At 42.0% G+C, this 22,873-nt stretch overlaps 2 protein-coding genes across 2 annotated transcripts in view; both read right to left on the reverse strand.

Moving 5' to 3' along the window:
- CYBB (cytochrome b-245 beta chain) overlaps positions 1–13,715 on the reverse strand; it is a 41,624-nt gene extending 27,909 nt beyond the window's left edge. Inside the window, exon 1 of the mRNA XM_075520545.1 lies at positions 13,581–13,715. The gene's annotated coding sequence lies outside the window, so the exon portion shown is untranslated. The remainder of the gene's footprint in view (positions 1–13,580) is intronic.
- XK (X-linked Kx blood group antigen, Kell and VPS13A binding protein) lies at positions 7,639–22,776 on the reverse strand. Its single transcript, XM_075520562.1, has 3 exons — positions 22,532–22,776; positions 13,581–13,843; positions 7,639–10,302 (listed from the first exon to the last, which is right to left on the reverse strand). The coding sequence occupies exons 1-3, from the start codon at positions 22,774–22,776 to the stop codon at positions 9,479–9,481; spliced, it is 1,332 nt and encodes a 443-aa protein (XP_075376677.1). The 3' UTR covers positions 7,639–9,478.
- Positions 22,777–22,873: the final 97 nt, after the last annotated feature.

Below are 22,873 nucleotides of genomic sequence, written 5' to 3' on the forward strand. Positions count from 1 at the left end.
GAGGCAAGCTGCCTTGTGCTCGGATTTCCCTTTTGCTCCACATCTATCACCTGCCTTTCATCTTTGACTTTGAAAAACAATCTTTGAAAATGAGTCTGTCTTTTTACTGCATTTGCACAGTGGCTAGAGTTGGATCCATGACTTGACTGCCTGCATGTTATGATATTATACAGGGAGGCAGCCTGGGAGCATGCACATGCACACAAAAGCCATCACTTCACAGAAGGGTCTGTAATCCCAGGTCTAAGCTACGTGTGCACCATGCCCTGATATAGCTTTACCTGTTGGCTGGGTGTCTTAGTGTCTGTGTTGCAGCAGTAGAAGAAATGGCATCAATATAACTACACAGCCATAGAATTATTCCAGTATCCCTGTTCACGCCCAGGAACAGCTCCCCAGGTATGAACACCATAGTGCCTACACCCTAACTACACAGGTCTATGTTATCTTACATTGCTGCAGTTTGTCTTATAAAATACAAATGAGTGCTGCGATAGCTTTTTGCTGATTTTTCTCTCTCCCAGTCCTCAGCATGGGGGTGGCAGGGTGACCCAGTTCAGTTAGCAGATGCCTGTCCACGACCAGACACCTGACAGATACAGCCTCTGGCTCAGTCCTGTTTGTAGCGAGGATTTTTAGTTTTCAGTAATATCAGTACAGAAAACACTGGATGGAATTATGTCATGTTTCATGCACGTGTCTAAGATAACATGACACAATGAACTGTGGCACCAAGGAATAGGCTTTTGCTTAAAGCTTTTGCTTAAAAATTATCCTTCAGCTAGATTACTAAAATGTGGTTCATCCCTGTGCCAAGACTCAGCAGGAAGCCTATATGCTGCTAAATCATACTTAAACTGCCTCTTAATATAGAATTACACTGCTCCAGCCACACAATCACTAGCTTTATATGCTTCCCTGTGCTCATTTGTCATGATAAAGCTTTTTTACTTCTGGATTTGCCCTGATAACTTGGACAGTTGTCTGAGGGTAGCTTGCAAAGCCCCACCTGGCTTAAGCTACACTCAAGAGAAGCTCAGAGGCATCCATCCATCTCTTTGGAAAACTTAATGAAGACAAAAATGACACACAACCTGGGCTTTGAACTGGGATGACTTTCTTCCAGGCTGAATTACCACTGGATTAATAGCTACTGAAGCCTCCTGTTGCAAGACTGTTTACAGCACTTTATACATACACACATACCTCCCTCTTGTAATACATTTTTAGCACTGCTAGAGAAGCCACTATTAAAAATGGAATTAAAATGAGTGGATTAGATGGGGGAGTACAATTTCCACAATATTATTTATTCATTCTCTTTCTTGCTTTTATGACCTTATAATGTAAGTTTTGATGTCTTAATGATATTTTGCTTTCCGTTGATTCCAATGATTTCCATTGCTCAGGCTTTCATGGGAGTAGCAACAGGCTGGAGACACCTCAGTTCTTTCTCAGTTGGGCTTAGAGATCCCGCTCTTGCATAGTTTTCTGCTAAAGCTAAAGGAGCTGTGTCCACCTTGATCAAAACCAGAGCTTTTGACTGCTAATTACAGTGACCTACGACACTTTCTTTTGTATTCTGGGACACCACCCCACCTTACTGAGACTTTTGCTACCTGGCGGGGAGGGTCTGCCAAATCATACTCCAATCCTTTGCCAATGTTTTTTTCCATACAAATATGCCCTTACACATGCTAACATTGCATTTAGTTTTCTAGTACACTGGAATTTCTTGTGAATGAGTGATATGCTCAAGACCATAGACAGTTTGTGTTTTTTAATTTTAGATCTCCCATTAGTAAATCTTCCGTCTCCCTTGCCAATTTTTTTTTTCTTTTTCTTGCTTTAAGAGACAACTGCTCATTTGCTGTTATACCCTGGAAAGAACAGTGATGTATGGTTTATTAAGATAGCAGCTCAAACACATAAGCCCTTGATTGCTGTAGGACAAGTGATTTATAGGTGTTCACTAATGGATTCCTGCTTGGGGCCCTTGGGGGCTTCCATTTCATTTTGCACCAACGGTGGATTATGCTGAAGAGTCAGGTGTAATTGGCAGTTGAGTCATTTGATAAGCTAATGGTACCACACTCTTTAGCCTTCCCTGAATTCGCCTTACCATCAATCTTTACGGCACAACATCAACATCATTACTGAGTTCATATTTCATGACGAGGCAGAAGTAATTTTTCACTTACTACATTCCTTGCCTGTTCCCACCTGATAACCTGTCTCCCCTGCGATGTTTTCACTTTCCTCTTACTGTAGTTTGGTTCATTTCTGATGTACACAGCCAAATCACCACGAACAAGACTTAGCACGTGCAATACCTTAGGTTTCTCCAATCTATTATATTTTATCTTCTGTAAAGAACAGACACTGATTTTTCAGGGCATCACATCTTGTCAGCTGGTGAAGAAAACATGATCCAAGCAGGAACCAGCCAGCTACCACACGGTGTTACAAACTCTCTGATATATTGCACAGGTCATTGTTTTTCTTTACATGCATAAGGAAAGTGGAATCAGCTAAGCAAACTGCATGTATTATGTCAGTGGTAGTATGTCTGTTCTGACCATTAGCATGGAAATTACCTATTTGTGCTGAGATGCAGAATCAAAACTAACGTGTGTACTGCAACACAATGTGTATAATTAAGACTACGCTGGTATTAAACCAGACAAACAAAGATAGATAAATTTTTAAAAAATTAGGCTATGTCGAGGCCAGGGAGACCCTCTCAGTTTCTGAGGCTGGGTACAGTGCCTGGCTGTACCTGGACTCCTTACTGGGGCTTGCACCATGCACCTTAGAGAACACCAGAGGATAAATCTAGGTGCACATTTCTGAGTTGCCCCATACTTTTCTGTAGGTTTGCAAAGACATTTTATTATTTTCATAAAATATTTATTTTTCTCATGTTTGGTCTTTTTTCTCCTTGTTGCTTAAAAAATAAGAGGAGGAGGGGAAGCCCACAATAATCCACAAATGCAATGGAAAAAAATGTTTAAGAAACACCTAATTACTCTGCGGTTGTGAGGCTCCCTTGCTTTCCTTGTAGGTCCAAAGTTGATGCTACTCGTTTTTGAAAATACCCTTTCCATTCTAATTTTTTTTTAATGACACCTGCATATTTTTGAGTTACTGTACTGCCCACTGTTACTAACATTTGCAATGTGGCAATGAACAGCTGACACACTCCATGAGTTCAGCCCTTTTCATGGCCGTGCAACTTTGGCTCTAAAGAGCAGCCCTACTGGAAAAACGCAGCTGAGTGTTTCACTGTGCCTTGTTTCTCCAGTTCTATTTAAAATGACCACCATGAAGCAGCAGAGAGGAAGGAGAAGCAGCTAGGACATGTATTCTGAAGAACATAATTGGTGTTCTGAGGGCCACCAACTGCAAAACCAAAGCAATTGCAAGCACCTCTCTTTTCTTTTTCTGCTAACAGAAAAGAGAGGTGCTTGCAATTGCTTTGTTGCAATTCAGCTGTTCTTGCAACACAGATTTACAAGAACTGCAAACCCATGCATAAAGACAATGAAATGCAACACTGGTACCTTGTCTGTAAGGTGCTGTGCTGCTGTTTTGATATTTAGCTCCCACTCTAGAAGCCAGATATGAATTAATCTTCACCTTGACTACCTCTGGCATTGCTCTCCATCTGAATCCATCCCTGATCATTTTCCTGAAGGTAGCTGTGGCTGATTAAAGCTCCGTACTGACAGAGCACATTAATCAGATGAAAAGAATAGCTGATGAAAGAAATTTCAGAAGTTAGTCTCTGTAACATTTATTCACTGTCACTTTGTTTGCTCTGTCAAAATAGAAACTTAAACAATTATGAACGTGAAGGCACAGAACATGTGTTTTAAGACAGGCCGTTTCTAGTTAATTAAATCAGGTCTCACCTTCAGGGCCAAAAAGTTACAGCTGTGCTGTCATTCCAGGAGAATCTGGGTAAGCAACATCCAACTAATTAGCATCTATCCCCTGCTTAGATGTGTTTACCCATTAAAGGCTTCTGGTCACAGACTAACTTTACACACAGCAGCATTCACATCTGAATTTCACACCTGAAACACGAGATTTTCATACCTGAATACAGACACTCATAATTTCCGTAAAACTTAAGTTCAGTGCCAAGAGATTTTCCTTATAACTGTGAGAAATACAGAAAAGGACAAAACTGTTCTTTTTTTCCAGGATATAAAGTTGTCATTCATTCAAGGGAGAGATTCAGTAAACTTGCATTTTGAAGCACTTACCTTTCATTTTTACTTTAGTCTTGGGGTGAACCCAAGAGATCTAACAGTTTTATTATACTTATTTTTCTTGGTCAGTAAGAAATTACATAATCCTTAACACTTCTTAGTTTTCAAGTCTTCTGTCTCCAGTGAATCAAACTTCCCATCTCTGCCAAATTACTATATATTCATGTTTCTGTGACTATTCCTGAGTGATGATTTTAAAATACAGGATTATAAATAACCACTATGACGTTTGGCTTGCAAATATCTCCATTCAAAATACTGTTTTCTTTGGTACATAAGCCCTTCAAATAAGAGAAAGTAACAGAAAATGATTTATTGTTTTAGACTAGATATTATCAGCTGCTATGGGGAAAAAAAAAATCTAGGAACTACTGGAGAATTAAAAAAAAAATCCCCCCATTTTTGAAGTTTTTCTTAAATTAGATTACAGTGTACCAACCCCAAGTATTCACCAATTCTGAGTCAGGCTGCAAGTGTCACCAGATTGGCTTGCAAATAATATTTTTTTTTCTTTTAAAGAAGGGTTCATTTTAGTTGTCAGACATTTTTCAAGTCTAACAAAACCCTGTCTTTCATTAGAATCTTACTTTAAAGAAGTTGTTCTGCAATCAATGGAACAGCAACAAAGTATAATTTCCTATAGAGACCATACCGCATCCTTTGAACTGAAGTGATTCCTATTACCTCCCATGACTTTGTGATGTCCTCCTCCTCTTTTCCTCTGCATCTGTTCATCCCCACAACTTCTCGTCCTCTTTCACACTCCGGGCAAGAGGTAGCAGGTATGCAGATCGTTGAGATACACAGGTTTATCACACCTAAAGCATGCTGACTGCTTGGCTTGCTAAGTGGTCAGCAAGAAGGTCAAAGCAGATAGCTCATGCTGAAACCTTTCTTATCAGTAGAATCATTTTATCAATTCCCATCTTTTCCTCCTGGAAGTTGATAGTCTTCACAAAGCTTGTATAAACCTGTTTTTTTCCCTCAGATTTCGGCCCTCAGAAAAATTTAGTTATTCTAAAACAGAAACACAGTGTGGTCACATAAGCTTCTTTTCTTTAAGAAACCATGTTGAAAACAAAAAGCAGAGATTCTCTCAAATCTGAAGGCAGATACTATCAAGAAACTTGTGAGAAAAATCCCAGAAGTTATCAACATTGTGTCTGAATCTGAAATTTTTCATTTAGGTTTTAATCTGCATTTGATTAAAAAAAAAAGCTGGATACTCATTTAAAAATCATCCCTCAAGACTAAAAATATTATCTGTAAGAAAGGATAAATTACTTTCTACATTTTAGGGAGTGCAGCTCTTACTACCAGATAGTGGTGTCCATCACCACCAGGACTTCTAAAATCCTTTCTCATTGTTCCTCATTGGAGTGATGTGCACACAGTACGACTTGTTACAATGTATCTATTTACACCTCTATTTATAAAATACACATGTATATTTTATATATATATATATATACATTTACAAACACTTAAACATGTTACAAAGTTTTTATGCATTCATGTACCTCCACAATAGCCCTCAGCATGGATTTTGTTGGCTATTCCCAAGGTCAGAGATAAGCAGGTAGTAAATCCAGATGAGCATGAAACAAGTGTGCAGTAAAAACTTACCAGATCCTTTTTAAGGTAATGATTTCTTTCCAATTCCCAATGTAAACCAACTAAATATTCTCATCTTAACAATAAATAACCTATACTGATATCGTTTCGTATAACACTGGTCTCTTAAACTGCCTGCCTCCTACAAAATTTTCTGCTGAGACCCCAACCAGCTACACAGAATTGGAAGCACCACTGGTTGGAGGTAAGGAACTCCCAAATCAATCACAGATTATTCTTCTGTCAGGTCTGCCTGAAGACATTTCTTCTACTGTCTGGTAACAGACGACAGCATGCTATATAACCTTTACCTTGGATTTCTGACAGCAGCGGACTAAGAACTGATACCAACACAATTTCAGGGAGTGTTTCAACATTTTAATTTATGTTGCTTTACAAGTATAAAAGAAAACCTATGTATCAGATCTTACATACTCTTATACAGGTGAATAATCCTCATTGAGCAAACCTTTGCGTGACTCTGGACTACTCAAGTGAGTACAGTTTTTAACGGTAGCCCTATACCCTCCTGTTGAAGACATTCATAGAGGAGAGTAAAACTACAGTAAACTTGCAGCAAGAGACCAGTCATTCATACACATACATCCTTTGTAGTTAATACTATGCCCCTCTCAGTGCAGCCACTGGCTGTATTGATAACAACACTGTCTAAACTGTCATTATCCTGGGAAAAACTGCCTCTCCTAGCATTATAGCACACTTCAGAAAAATAAGCTTGTCCTTTAAAACACTAGTCTTAACAGAGCATCTTTGCCTCTATGACTCCCTTTCACACCTTCTTTCTACCAGCAATGCCAGCACAGCTAGCTCGAAACATACATACAGCAGCAATACTGTTCGTTAATGGGCACTCCACGCTGTGGTGACATGAGGCACCGCAAAAACAACGGCCCTCATGTTGATGGAGTGTTTAAACCGTATTTGGTTAGTCTGCACAACTGAGGCAAAACCATGACAGTAGTATAACCCATACAAATCTTCCTTTGCTCCCCCCCCCCCCCCCCCCCCCCTCATAACAGTGATTTAAATATTCAGTTCCCTATGCATGCACTTCAGGAGACTGGTATAAAAATAGGAAGTAATATGGCACACTCTCTAAAAATATGCATATACAGTAGTCTTCATCATCGATATGTGAGGTTAAATGGTACTATGTATACATACTGGACTCCTGGCTGCGTAAACTCTTCTACTGTTGACTTCACTGTAGCACAGGCGTTTCACTGGCTGAGGTTTGTGAAGCTTCTACTGTTTCCAAGTGGCAAAATCACAACTGCACCATCACTTACAGTGTCCAAAGTCTGCTTTAAGGATTTGAGAGCTCTCTTTTTAGATATGAAGTACTTCTACATATGAAGCCACTTTTTTTTTTTTTTTCCCAAAGACTAACATTTCAGACCTAGGTACCTCTGTAGATAGGCAACAACCATAATTCCCTGATTATTGATGAGTATCCAACTATAAAGTCAGATACTTAGTTTTAGTTAAGAACACCTGAAAATTTGGCCCTGTGTGTTGAACTCTGCAGGTTTGGAAGCAAGGGTTACATTCTCACTTGCTCCTTTAACTCACTTCTGGGGAAAAAAAAAAATCTGAAATACTCTTCTACATCTAGAAAAGTACAGAGAAATACCATACTGTACTTCTACATACAGATGCATACAGTGACTCCTACATACAGTGACTCCTCTTCAAGGAGTCACTTCACTATTCTATGCTCCTCAGAGAGAGAAATTAGAACTCGGATGTTTGGTGCATTCCCCAGATACGTGAGGTACATTCCTATGGCAAGCTCAGGCCAAAAATTCCCATTACCACCCACCAATAATTTAATGAGATCTACATACACATACCACACACAGACACATATTAAGCAAAATAAGAACCATAACTCCATTATAAAACTGAAGTATGAAGACATTAATTTACAGTGCAATAAAGAAAAAAATAAAACCAGCTTAGCTCTTTGCAGCATTGCATGTGACATATTTCATTATAAATGACCTCAGACCCAAGCTTGAGATGCTTCTAATACAATGATGCTGATGTCATCCCTACTGAAGAACTTCACATCCTCCATGATGATAGGATGGTAGCTAAGCTTAGGATACTAGGAGATGCTTCAGGTCATGAATTATTTGTTTCCACTAGCAGCCATAATGTGTAATACTCAAAAGAAATGCAAGGTGCTAAGCAAACAAAGTGCAAAAAGTTTTCACTTCATTTTTGAAAATAGTTGGTTTTGTGTATTTCCACTAAATTCTTGGGTGTTCATCTGCTAAAGCTTTCTCAGCAACTTGCAAAATACAGAAACACTTTTATTTGTGGTGATATAGTGCATAGAAGAAAAAGTCAACAACTTCCATTTCCTCTTTTGGATTTCAAGCTGTGATACTTCTGAGGTAAAGAAGTCAGAAGGTTTTGAACTACTGATATTAAACTAACCATAACATATCACAGCCTCAAAAAGAAGGACTCGGTGTCTTCTGTCCCCATAGAACAAGTCACTGAGTTGCCTGCTTGGTGTACTACCAACCCCCTGAAAATCAGGGTAGTGGTTGTCTCAACTTCAGCCATCTAAAAGGGAGACATATAGTTAAAACTAATTGTCAAGGCATCTGGTTAACACTGAGTAATAGGTCTCCAGAGAATGATTCATATTCCCTGCCTCAGAGGACATTTTAAAAGATGGGTTGAATTACTCCCTGGAGATGTGCTCTGGAGAGCACCTACATGACTAGTTCACACTATCTGCCCAACTTTTAGATATTTAAAGTTATATAAAGTAAGCGCCACCCTAATACCAGAACATCACAAACAAAGTATTAGATAAATGATAATGTCAGAAAAATTAGCTATTCCAGAACATCACAATTAATGTGTTTTAAATTGAATTCCCTTACTAACAAACAGCAAATATGAAGAGTAAAACAGTGCAAAGCCAATAACCCCTCTGTCCATTCTCAGTAACAGTCACATTTCGGTATTAGTGCTGGCTAATTGGCTGTTTCTTGGCAACCTAGACTACAGTGCATTGTAGAAGTCCAATTCTTATACCACAGAGAGAAGTATGATCTTATTACACTGATTAGAGTGTAAAAAAGTCTGCAATTTGATCAAAGCAGACCACAGCTACAGTCAATATACAATCAAGGACTATGCTCTGTTTCCATGCTAGGGTTGGCATGCCATAATGACATCCTATCTGAAATAAAATGCATTTCCTTCCATCCTCAGAATTCCTGAGTAAGGTGAGCATCGGGCCAGTTTTTGAAGGATGTCTCCTATAATGATTTCAAAATAAGCACGTGATAATAAACCTGTGTGCAAAAACCTCTGAAACAGAAGTCTACAAACAATGATTGCTCTCTATGTCCATACACAAACACACAGAGATACACATACTCATACACTAAGTTGTCCACAAAGGTAGGCTTGTCAGCTGTCATGCAGTGCTACACCTGCAATAAAGAAATCCCATCCGCAAGACACAATATCCGTGATACACAATGTTCCCAGCAGGTGATCTGCCACTTTCCAAAGGCACCTACTTGCTTCCAGTTTTACTAGGCATTGGAAGAAACACTTTGATGAGGATTTGCCTTTTGAGAATCTATTGTCTTGCTACTGCTCCATGCTTCATCAGTATTTTCAGATTTCACCTCTGCCTTATCCATCAGTACGGTGGATTTGGGAGGCTTGCAAATAAAGCAGAGGAACTTGAAACAGGACAGCAAACCTTCAGAAATGCTGGATGAGAAAAGCTTTTTGCACGGGTGGCAGAACTGGTAGAACACCAACATGAAGAGGACAGCCATGCAGTAACCTATCAGGAGCTGCAAGACCAACAACGGGGCGCAGACATACAGGTAGACATCGGTTTTATAGATGTACCACATCAGCAGGAGGAATGCATTCTCAATGAATCGCAGCATGTAATACACAGTCAGTCGGTACCAATTTTGGGATTTGTTAATTAAGTCAGGATCATTGAGCTTCACCTGCACTGCTGACCAGCAGAACATGTTAATGCCAGCATACAAGAAGGTGAGAAGACACAAGACGATGGTAGTGCCAACCCTGCTCAATGCCTTCTCTATGTTCTCGGGAAACGGGGACTTGCTTTGCCAGAAGAGAATCCATGGGTAGAAGAAAAAAACAAAGAAATTCACTAGCACAACGGGGAGAGTCCAGATTTGAAGGACTGAACTGAAAAGGACCAACACCGTAACCCGTGTAGCAATCTCAAAGCTTCTCCACATGAATATGCAGAGGTAGGCGGCTGGTTTCACGCTGACATCATAATCATCATACTTAATCTTAATAGCCAGGATGTTGCAACGTAAGGCGCCATATACAATTGACAGGAGAGAAAGGACCATAAAAATACCTACAAAGAGAAAACACAAATCAGGACCTTCAGCTTAGCAGAAGTTAAAGACATTGCATCAGAGTAGTGCAGATGTAGTTGTCTTCATGGCACTTATGGGGATTCCCAGCAGGCTGTAATGCCAAAAAAGCCATTCCTTGTATACAATTCCAGGTTCTTACTCTAACCCTGCCTGCTATTTTGGTCTCCATTTGTTACTTTTCCAAGTAGCTAGAAAGAAAAAAAAGGCACTTAACAGTCACAGGTGTCTCTCCCTCCTCCCCCTGCCCAGGGCTGTTCATACACACACGGTCTTCGGTAATTATTCAGTTCAGTCATAAGAGTATCAAGTTGCTCTCAGGCTGCCACAGTACTCCACAAGGCACAGGGATGCTACTCCCCCCTCTGTACAGATGAAGAACTGCAAAACAGAACCTGAAATTTTGGATTTACAGCGTGTAAGTGGACCTGAGCCTGATGTCAGCCACCTCTTTGAAGCAAGGTTACCAGCTGGCTCTAAGGCAACGCATGATACTGACAGATGCTGAAGCATTTAGTACAGGGTGAAGCCCAAATATACAAGAGAGACCTCGGCCTCTGTTCTGGGAGTGCAATTACAAAGTCAGACTGGGCCTTTCATACAGTAACAAGTTAGGAACTTCTTTCCAGTTACGCTGTAACCGAAGAAAGCTGGATGTCTAGAACTAGGACTCAGATTAGGCTATTACACGTGGGTTTCCAATGCTGCATTTAATCCAACAACATGTCTATGCATTTCATGCTAAACAGTCACAGAAGCTTTATGTCTTTCATCACTAAGCTAGAGGCTTTGTCCTGGTTTTGCAACTCTCTTTAGTTCTCTTGATCTTATATTCTTGGCAGACAGTGAAATGACAATTTTGGAGAATGCCAGACACTGGCAAGAATCCGATCATCCAAAAGAAAACATCCAGACAAATTAATGAATGCCATGAAATACACAAGAAAAATGCAGCATGGCTCTGTTTGACAAAGGGCTAGGCAAGGATGCAGGCTTTTTTCAGAACTGTTCAATTCAATACTGGAAGCAATAATCAGTTTCAAACAGATCTGAAAGGGACAAACCATGCTATGTAGCATGATAGTAAACAACAGCTTTATGTTCACAGGTGATACTGACCTCATTACTACTGACCAAGCAGAATTTAGACAGAATAACAGATGGTAGTGTAGGAATCCAGAAAAGTATGAGACTGATGAGGAGACAAGACAAAGAATGTGGAAATCAACATACAAGGAGAAGAGAGTGATAGCTGTAACAGAGACAAATGGAAAAGAGTGTGCAGTTTGGAGGACCGGTGTCGAAGAACAGGCAAGTTGAAGACATCTGAACTGTGGAAGAAGAGTTGCACTGGCTGTTAAATTACTTTGACTATGCTGCAAGATCAAAAAGTTAAGTCATGTCCCTATACATGAGAATCCCCGTGTACACATAACAAACAACAAGCTGAAACTGTGCTATACATCATTCCCGTTTACTCTGGAGGCTGAATAATGCTGGTGGACAAAAGGTATTACTGCAGAAATAAGCTGACTAAAGAGACCGCAGAAAGTTTCAGTATTTCAGAACGTAAAATACACACAAGAGGAATATGGTTAGGACTCTTGTTTTTCTGATAAATGAGCTCTAATAGACATTACCATTGTTCCTAAATAACTGATTAAAGAAAAAACCCACTTTTTTTTTCTTTTCATTTCTATATTTTAGAATTACACCTGGTATGGAGATGGCTTCTGGGAGACACAAGAGGACTACTGCATTTTCTGGTGGGTTCGCTGAACTCCATGGTGAACCAGCTTATCTCTGGTTGTTTAACTTCACCCACAGAAGGTCACTTATCAGTCTGTGATTCAGAATTTCTCTCAGCAGTGACTGGTAAAAGTCAGAAGTAATAGGGAGTTATGAATCATTATTAAATATGCAATTCCGTAACCATCTGGAACACAGTGCTTCTCCTTGACCAGTAAGGTCAACACCAGTAATACAAGAAATACAATAAAAAGGTGACCTTTCTCAAGCAAGTACCATCTGCAGTGAAGTGATTGGAAATTTTGCTAATTGCACTGCTCAGCAAAGGATTTACCTGCTTTGTTCGCATCCCATGTCACAGGTGCCATGGTTATTGAAAGAGCCTACCTTAGCTGTGAAGTACTCGGAAACTGCCAGGAGCAATGTCCTTCAACTAACTACTGCTATGACCTTAAACAAGTACTTTTGTATAAAGACCTTAACCTGTTGTAATATCCTTATGTGCTGACTCGCCCTTTGGCATGCTAAAGTTTTCCATTCCTCAAGTTGAGGGGAGAATCCTGATGTTACTATAAAGGCTCCTCCAAAAATCTTAGTTCCTTACCTTGGTACACTGCCAACCAAGGCACCAGAACTGAAGAAAGTATTCAGATTCATAACGTGTCACTCTAGCCTCAGCCTCCCTAGCTGTGAATCTGGTAAAGATCCCTGGCCTCTCAGGGCCCCGGAGGTATAACAAGAGCTATTTGGTATTTCAGTGGAAACACACCTCCAGTTCACACAGGTGCCAAAGTCCTTTCTTACACCAAAAAGCTGGTTGTCCTATGATCAGCTGGAGTTCATTTAGCAGCCAGCCACCAAATCGAGACCTTTTTTTTTTTTTCCAAGGAGCTGGAGCACATCATAGAGCAAGATGCAGAGTCCCACGGTAAGAGAGATGTGTGCTGGTGAGTCCATGTGGTGCATCACTGCTTGGTGAAGGCTTAACAGCTTGGGTCCAGAGATGAGATAGCCACATTTGCATACCAGCTTATTGAGTCCTGCCTTTTGATTCCAAATTCAGAGTCTGGCACAAGTAAAGACAGTTCATATCCTCAGTCCATATTTGAAACTGCATTCCTGAAAGTACGCCTTCCTTAATGCAGCATGGCAAAACACGCTCTGCACTGCACCCCAAGGAATTTTCCAGAAAGTTTGCTCAAAAACCAAAATGGAACAGAGGTAAATTGTTTTTTCCTCTTCATGAAGACAGCTTAGTCCTTCCAGCTGCCTTCCTTTCATGCCATAATGGCCACTTATCAAATTAATGTTTTTATAGCAACCCAAGTATGCTACAGGAAGCATGATGGTATAGATAAACTTGAGAGCAACATCACCATTAAAAGCTGTCAGGGAAATGAAACCCACTGCAATATGTTTGGTTCTTGCCCAGGGCAGCTACACCTGACTGCTGATCCTTCTCCTCTCCCTCCCACCAAAATATGGAGGTGATAACAACAACTCTACCTACTTCTGGCAGCCGTGATCTCCTGCTGCAGGACACAGATGTAGAGCTGGAGCGTGAGCTGGGGTGCTGAGCCGAGGAACGCCTGGATCACAGACGCCCTGCTGAACGCAGACCTGTGTGTACACAGCTTGCCTTCAGCCTGGCCGACTTCCTTCTCAATTTCTTCTGAGTACCCATCCTTGGGCATCTGCTTCTTCTTCGTGATGCTGACATAGGGTTCTTCAACTCTGCCAGCACGGAAGTAAATGTAAAAGACTTCCACACACCTACAAGAAAATCAGTAGAGTAACAGAAAAAAAATGAAAGAAAAGCATAGGTCTTCCCACTCCTTAGTATTTTAAGCCATCACATACTAAGTCATTTGTTCACAGAGCAAAGCCCATACATTTTCTCCTCTTAGTAAATTTAGAATATGACAGATTTCACCCTTTACAACATGAACTACATGTGACTAGAGGGCAAGAGTCTGGCAGTGCCTTTTGGGCTGCTTGTAGTACTCAGACACAGGAGGCAGTTTAATTGTTTCCCATGAGCTGCCCTTGCTCTCTGCTGTCCTACTGAAGTCCTTAAACTACTCATCCACTACAATGTTCATAGGCTCCCAACCGAGGACCCAAGTTGGAAGTGTTTCTTCAGATTCTCATGTCTTTCTCTTGGTGTTATCTGTACATCTGTGACATGGCAATAAAGCCACTTCTCATACCTTTGCCTTAAACAATCAATCTCAAGACATTGGAGGGAAGCTCAAGGTACAAGTGGGTGCACACACCTCAAACAGTTGGACTCTAGACCAAGCAATGGTCCCAAAACACAAGTAACAAGCCATAGCAGCAATAATGAGAACAAGCGGTTTAGAGCCTCACAACTCTGGATATTAACATTTTTTAAAAAGACAAAGAAATAGGAGCTTTACTCCTTACGGTTACTTACATTTATTGCACTGTTTAAGGAATATTAAACAAAATCTTGCAAAAATATTCTAAATAAGAAGATACAGTATTTCCAGTTGCTGCAGCTCTTTGTATTTTAAACACAGGTGAACCAAACCCTCTTTTTTATGTAGGTCTAACTTACCACAGACTAACTTTCAAAGAAAGAAGTGGTGCCAGCACATACATTTCTATTCATAAATTACATATTATTGTAATACACGCTGCCTCTACCCATGCACAGAGAATAATCCATACATTTGGGAGGGAATGGGAAAGGGCTAAAGGGGTTGGCAGCAGCAAATGCTGTAGCAACGAGGACAAGTTGGCTCCTTGAGTATTAAAGAACATAATACAGCCTCAGACACATTTATGAAAGGAAAGTTTCTGAAACTTCCTTCCAATGCTTATTTTTAGTTTGGCAAAAGCTTTAGAAATCCTATTCTAACAGAGTTGCTTGGGTATGAAGGTGTCAAGGGTGGGCTTGGGCATCAAGCAGGACCCAAAACACAGGGGAACAGTCAACCTTGTCTGGGAAGTAATAACAAGCAAGGATCTATTGAGGTACAGATGAAGTCACAAGCTGAGGGGACAGGGGGAGGAAAGAAAGACTATTTCTGTCACATTGCATAGGGTCCTAAAAATACAGGGCCTGCTGTGGAGGAGTCCCTGTAGAGCAGGACCATAAAGGATAAATGGTGTTGACTACGGAAGAATAAAACCCCCGGAAGCCCAAACCCAGTGCAGACACAACCTGTTTTCTCTTTTATGCCTAACACTGGTACAGGCTGCAAGAAGAAAAACAGTTGTAGTGTGAGCCACAGGACTGGTGAGGGCCGGCTTCCAGCCCAGAGGGAAGCTCAGGGGAGAGAAACCCCCACTGCGAGGACAACCTGTGGCACCAGTTGTGGTCACTTCTCCTCCCATGGCCCAACACACATGGTATCTTCTTCTTGTGTAGGTATCGTCCTCTGATGAGGACTGAGCTGTCTTCTTTCCTTCCATAGCGCCTGCTGGGGTTCCTCTCCTCCACTTGGTGGCCTCTGTAGGTAATACTTGCTGGAATGCATCGTCTCCAAGTCTCTAACAGGTCAGATTTGGCCAGTGAGTTTTTGTAATGTACAAATAAGGCTTATCTTCTATTTAAAAGTATTTCACAATCACAAAGCATGGAGCTGTGCTCATCTGAGACTTTGAATTCCCATTTCCTTCTCAGCTTGATTTTTTTCAACAATTGCCAAGTCAGAGTCTAACACAGCCTTTTAGGGGAAAGCTCACAGACCAAACTGTAAAGCAGCACTAATAGAAATTCAAATAAAAGCATACTGATTTTTGTTTTAATAAATTTGATTTAATTTTTTCCCCTAACTGGAACAAAAGCAAGTTTCACCTGCTCTAGATGGAGAGCAGTTTTAGGATCCTGTAGTACTATCCTTGATTCACTAGGCTTCAGCTACTATTATCACTAAAGCTATTTGAAGCACCTGGTGAGCTGGAGGCTCCATTCACAGTGGTGACTTTCTATTTTCCCCTTGTTAATCTTTTCAGTCCCTGCCAGTCTTGTTCCATGTGAAAGAATCCACTCAGCCAAAAATAAAGTGTGAAAAATTAATAAAGCCCAACAGCTTATGAAGCCAATAGAGATTCTGAAACCAACAAATTGATTTTCTTCCAAAAGAAAGGTCCCAGAACATTTTTGTCTTGCTTAGTATTCACAGCCATCTATTCATCCTGAGCTGAGGGCAAGTCTGAAGCTATTACAGAAAATGAGATCTCAGCATCAGCCTCGGAACTCTTGCTGTGTGTGATTAGAAGTAGATACAGTCTAGGGACCCATCTAACAAATATGCAGTAATCCCATAAAAGAGATGATAAGGTTCATAAGACTACTGACTATAGCAAATATTATAATCAACAAAATGTTGGGTTTTGGAGCAAGCATTTGATTTGTATTTACTAGTTAGGTATTAAGTAGCAGTTTATTGTTTGTGATGGGAAATTTTATGTCTGTATAGAAAGGCAAACACAATGTGAAATGAATTGTCTTGATGAGCAAACCTTGGGGCCAAAGGGGATTTTTACCAGTACAACAGAGTAATAAAAATGGTATGTGCAAGCACTCAGATTACATCAGTAATGATGCCCATCTTCTTCTGAGCCCTGTCCATCCCATGCAAGAGTGTCTCTGGAGGTCGTGCCTTCTGGGGCCAATAACAAATGTACTCAAGACTCTAGCTGGTGCCACTGCCCAAGCAACTACTTCAAGCAGGAGCAGACTGGCAGCTGATACACTAGAAAGAAAGAGCACCGATCTAAATGTTTAAGTAACAAAATGTAAGAGGGGCATAGACACTTGAAGAACCATCCAGGTGAGAAGGGGTCCGAACAGTGATGAAGAATCAATTCAGATCACATACCTGTGCCATGTTACCACTTTGTCTATGAAATGCATTCAGAAAGGCTGGCTTTAAATGAACTGGCTTGTTCTTTTTTAGCACGAAACACAACTAAGAGATAATGCAAGAAGGCGATTGCTTCAAGCCAGTTTTCCTCCACAGTTACAAACTCCACTACAGAACAGGGAATTCCCCAGAAGCCCCAGTTGCTCACTGCTCATTGCTGCTCTGCTCTAGAGGAACAGGAATGGGAGATCCCAATGTGTGCACAATCCATCTCCTGCAATGCAGTGATGTTTAGGGCCCTTTCAACAGATCCTCATGTGGCATCAACAGCAGAAGGCATGCAGCTGGCCGGTTTCGCTGCATGTAAAGCAATGACAGTTGCAGTACGGGCTCTGAAGGAACTAAAATTACTTTGACAAAAAAACCCCGTCAGATCCACTCTCTACAGTGAAAGTTAAAAGGTATGAAAAAGATGGTACTGCTTTCTCCTCTGCTGCCAAATCTTGGCAGAAAGAAGAGCTATACTTTTTCAAGGACCCTGATGGTGCCTACAAAGAGTGATTCAGCAGCAACACATTCATCTTCTACACAGTCAGTAGGCGGAATAATCCTATCCTTATATGCCTGCTGAGAGCAAGCACCTCATTCTCTCTTTTAATCATGGATGTGTGGGATTTAAATACGGGCAAAATAATGGTGGTGTGAAGAGGGAGCAGGCAATGAAAACAGGGAACTGCCCATAGCCAACAAGCACTCCAAGAGCAAACATCTATTTGAGAGACCTATCCACACACTCTCACTGCAAATGTACAAGCAGATTTCTCTGACAACTTAATTTTTAGCAATTCCTTTTCTTTAGAGAAGTGTATGCAAAAGACTTATCGGTCCTGTAGATTTACTTACCTGTGTCAGACAAAGATTTGTTCCTCACTCATTGTTCTACCCTCCATCTGCACTGACTTTCTGTTCATTGCATCTTGGACACCTAACACATCTGCTCAAGAATAAAGAAAAAAAAAAAGCCTGAAGAGGGTTTAGGCATATTCTTCCCATCTGGAAAAGAGGGAGATGCATCAACGGTTGTAAAGTTTAGAGCTAGCAGAAATCTCCTACAGTAAGGTGTGCCAATGGAAGTCCTACAAGGAAGAGAGGTTTTTAGAGCTGTGCTATTATGAACTATAAAGCAGGTCACTAGGAAAGAGACTACCCATGAGAGACAATGCTTCTGCACAACGTGGCTGAAGCGTTATCTGCACCGTTATAGCTTATTAGATTCCAAACTGCAGAATTAGGTGCCCAAGACATTAAGGACTCTGATAATTTCAGCCTACAGGTGGTTTGGGGTTTTTTTTCGTTTTTTGGTTGTTGGGGCTTTTTTACTTCCTGCAGCTCACAATCTAACTTTGGCTGTATCAGCAGCTCCTCTGGCAGTTTGATGCAGACTTCCTACTGCGTCTGCTTTGCTGCTGCCTACACAGTACATAGACACATGTAATCGTTTCTCCTTATGCCTTGAGAAACAAAGCCTGAGCCCATTTAAACAGAAGAAAGTCTATTGTTTATAATAAAAACATTAAAATCTCATGAAAACAGTCATTAGTGTTCTATATAGGGGCCTGTTATATTGGCTTTCGATTTTTTTCGCAAGAGAAGTTCATCATCCTGCAGACAGAGCCATTTCCTAATTGCATGTTCCTGGTAAGGAAGAACCTGTAGGTCCACGTTCAGCTAACAGAGCACTAGGGATGGTAGCTTCAAAGACACCAGCCGTCACGTAGCTTTCCTCTCCATGAAGCTGGTGTCAGAAAGAAGCACTGCCAAGTTCACACCGGTCCCTTCTGGATATGCCACTTCAGTAAATCAGATCGTAAGGAACCACCACATCCAGCAGACATACAGTACAATACCACCAACACCCCCTGCTCGTGACAGTAAGCCCCGACTGTTCAAGTCAGTTTGTTGGAAATCTGCACTCCTCACTTCAGCTCCCGACCTATTCATTGCTTGCAGAATAGAAAAGGGCAAGTTAACAGGGGTTTCTCTGGCACCCTTCATGAAGAGCTATTTGCATTTTGAACAAATCCCTAAGTGCAGAGCACTACACTAGCAAAAATACATCCAGTTATTATTTATTGGAATTGTAGCAGCACCTAAAACCTCAAGACAATGTCGGTGCTACAGGTGCCGTCCAAATGAACAGGGAACAAAGAGACAGTCCTTGGCTCAGAAGCAGCCGATAATGAGCCAAAAAGCTCATCATGGTCTTCTCTGAAGAAAAGAAAAATGTATCAAATCTCTCATTGACATTGGCTATCATTTTAAGTCTTTTTTTTGTGTAACACTTTATGTGGTATAAGAATCACCTTTTACAAAAGAAGAGAAAGTATCCAAATATATTTTCTAAGCATCCAGACAAATTAGCGCACTCAGAAGGAGGGGCACCAACCTGAAATGCTGCAGGAATGCCCCATGGTGCCCAGAAACCTGCAGTCACTTTGTTCCAGCCAACTCTGAACAGCCTCTGGCATGCCTACATCCTGGGGATCAGAGCCAGGCCACCAAGGTGGGTAGGAATTTTACTCTACAAATTGCTCTGAATTTATAGACAAACTCTTAGGGAGCGGGAGAAGGAATTAAAAAATGGTATATTAGCAGTACTCTCCCAGTACAGCAGAAGTCCTCTCCAGGAAGAGGGATGCTTCCTAATTTTAGTGCTTCCAGTGGCAGCAGCAGGACAGCGAGTGCCTCCTGAACAGGTGGAGTGTGGGTGTTAGGGGAAGGTGGTGGTATGCAAGAAGGTTTTATAAGAGAATGTACTTTCTTCCCTGTCACACAGAGGATTCAAAATAGGCTAGATCATTTGGCTTGTAAAGCTAAATACCCTCCTTCCCTGCCAAGATATTTCCATACCATTCCCCAAAATTTAAACTTAACTTTTTAAGGGAAAAAGGAAGGGGAGAAAAATGTCTATCTTTTAAGATGCTGAAGAAAACTCACACAACGTACATGGGCTGTCTCTAAATGAGTGCACTGATATTTGAGTATTTGAGTCTGAACAGAGAAATACTAACTATCCTGTATCATGTCAGAAACCAAATAGAGATGGTTAAAAAGCTAGCGTTAGCTTTTTTAAAAGACAGCTGAAGCAGACTGCCCTCTGTTGAAGCATGCCATCTCACACAGCCTAAAGGCTTTTTAACATTTCATTCTGATGCCGCAAGCAGGCAGAGCCTGGGGCGGCTCTACTGTCTATGTGTCCTATTTGACCTAATTTGACCCAGCACTCCCTAAAAGGCCCTGGGCTGTGCCAGTGGGATATGAGAGACCAAACACAGGGGATGAAGTGAGGCTTCATATTGGGGAAGCAGATGACTAACAGCAGCAGGACTCTCTGGTGCAAAGGAGCAGAGGTTTGCCTAAAAGCATGGGACAAAATGGCTCCAGGGACAATGGTCCTTTTCAGCTTACAATGGTTAAAGCCACAGTGAAGTGATAATAGAGCCAAAAAATATTTTGCCTTCTAGCTATCACCTCAGACTTGTGTGTATTCCAGTCCACACAGGATAGAAAGCCTCCTGTGCAAAGTAGGGAAAGGTAAGGTATTTCACATGCTGAAAACACTTCAACTTTTACAGTGCAGATCTACACCTGATGGGAAGCGATCGGTTTCCTCTTCTGACAGATAAAACAATGTTTAGCGGCAGTGGATAGGAAGGCAAGGAAGAGAAAAAAAGACCTTTAACGTCTGTCTCAGGCTGATCACTTCGCCTTCCCACACTTCTGTACTGTCTCCTACAAATAGATACATTTCCCTGAATCTAAAGAGAAGTTGTTTTCTATGAAACTTTTCCTCTTAATCTGTAGAATCCTTCCAGCCCTTAGCAGGGAATAAGTTTTTTAGGTGGCATGAATGTACTACCCTCTTTTTATTAGTAATTATAATTCCAGTTATCCTGGGTCTAGAGAAAGGTTAACATGCATCACTTTGTACTGCCTAAACGATGCCATGGGGACTGCGGCACAGGCATGCTGCAATGCTTCCAGAACATCTTCAAACCTCCTGGAAACACTACGTTTGTAAATCTTTGAGAAAGGCAGAAGCGCAGAGCCGGTGACACACTCATACACTGCAGCATGAGAGGGGAGAGGAGAGAGGACTTCCATATGCCCACAAGTTTTACAGTGGCGACTGCTGCTGGGAGCTTGCCAACACAGCAGAAAGCGTGTTCTGCACAAGATGAGGCTCGTGTCGTACACAGATAAACTTGATGTTGAGAAAGAAAGAGAAAGTGAGATCATGCTTGGTGGTTAAGGTCAAAGCAGAAGTCTGTGTCTCTTCCAGATAATTAGAAAGAAAATCCTCCAATTTGTTGTTGTTGCTTACATCCTTTGCTTGCTTCTTCCCATCTTGCAGCTTAATGTGACAGTCTTTCCTTGTCTGACCACATGAAATTGATTTAGAATGACAAAAGTCATGAACATCACTTTTATTTTGATAGTTGCTTTCTCTTTGGTTCCATTCTTATTTTCCAAAGAATATGGAAGTATTTTGTTCTGAGCTTTTAGAAAATCAGAGCGCTTCAAGAACTTAACTGTTAAGCCATAACTTAAATCTCTTTAAAATATTAACACAACAAACAAACAATCCAGCCGTGGTTATAGAGGAACACAATGTTTTTGAAGTGTAAGATGTTTTGTAACATCCCAACTGTTCACCGTTATTAGTGTGAACAAATCTTCCTTTTCCACACTGTCCAGGAATTTCAAAAAGTTGGGGATACTTCTCCTTGCCTCTACTACAGAGATACTGTATTTAATTCCCTTTCTTTTGAAAGAAAAGATTGGAATGTAAATTTAAAATGAAAGCCCCCAGCAAACATTTTCTCATGAGGTTGCGCCACCTTTGTAACTTTTCATCTATCTGGTTTTTTTTTCCCTAAGGACATTTTCAATCAGAAGTTGAACTGAAGCTGAAAAATCTCTGAAGCAATGTGGGGCAAGAAGCCCACTCTTGGAAAGAAGAGACAGGCTAAAGCATTACTAGTATTTCCAAGATGCACAGATGGGATGGGTACTACCCCTGTTTTAAACTAGCAACTGAGTAAGTCTTCCTTTCTCTCTTGGAACTAACCTCAGAGCAACGTGTTACGGATAAACCAGCAGTGAACAGACACAACCATTTGCGAAAAGCCCCACGGATAGAAACTAAGCGCGGAAAACGCCCTCAGAAAGAGGGAGGAGGCTCTGCCGGGCTCTCCTCGCCTCTCCTCGCCCCGCAGGAGCGCAGCCCGCCCGCCACCTGCCTCTCAGGAGGGGCCTAACCCCTTTTCTCCAATGCCAAGTGCTCACCGAAGGTCGGGAAGCACCACGCCCCTCGCGTGTTTCTGCCTAAGGACGTTCGGAAAGGAAATTATTCCTCCCGCAGGCTTCAGAAGTAAGCCAGGGAAGGGTCTGATCGGGCTAACACCGGCGCAGAGCAGCAGCAGCCCGGCAGCGGACACGCCCGCACGGCAGAGCGGCCGGGGCCGGGGCGCTCCGGACGCCCGTGGGAGCCCCCCGGGCTCGCCCCCGGCCGGCCCGCTGAGGCGGGAAGGGGCGGCGGGGCGGAGCGGGACTCACCGACCTGACGAGGGGCCCCAGCTGCAGGAGGTGCAGCAGCAGCACCAGCGGACGGTCGCGGCTGACGTCGCGGTGGATGAAGACCAGGCTGAGCTGCACCAGCGCGCAGGGCAGGAGCGCGAAGAGCAGCGTCAGCCACTGCCACATGCGGTCCCCCGCCGCGCGGTACGCGCCGCTCAGGCACAGGGCGGCCGCCGTCTCGGCCACGAAGAGGATGAGGGAGACGAGGACGGAGCCCGGGAATTTCATCGCGGGGCGCGTTGTCGCCGCGCCGCAGCCGCCCCACGCCCCGGCCCGCCCAACCGCCGCTGAGGCGCGGCGTGGTGCGGCGCGGCGCCCGCTAGGG

Source organism: Mycteria americana, chromosome 1, assembly GCF_035582795.1.
Source record: "Mycteria americana isolate JAX WOST 10 ecotype Jacksonville Zoo and Gardens chromosome 1, USCA_MyAme_1.0, whole genome shotgun sequence".
Lineage (NCBI taxonomy): Eukaryota > Metazoa > Chordata > Aves > Ciconiiformes > Ciconiidae > Mycteria > Mycteria americana.

What these genes read in the sequence shown, in the direction of transcription:
- XK (XM_075520562.1), bottom strand. Translation starts at nt 22,776, where the DNA reads ATGAAATTCCCGGGCTCCGTCCTCGTCTCCCTCATCCTCTTCGTGGCC. An exon ending in CAGCTGGGGCCCCTCGTCAG is followed by an intron (nt 13,844 to 22,531) that starts GTCGGTGAGTCC and finishes ATTTTCTTGTAG; the next exon opens with GTGTGTGGAAGTCTTTTACA. An exon ending in GGAGATCACGGCTGCCAGAA is followed by an intron (nt 10,303 to 13,580) that starts GTAGGTAGAGTT and finishes TTCTCTTTGTAG; the next exon opens with GTATTTTTATGGTCCTTTCT.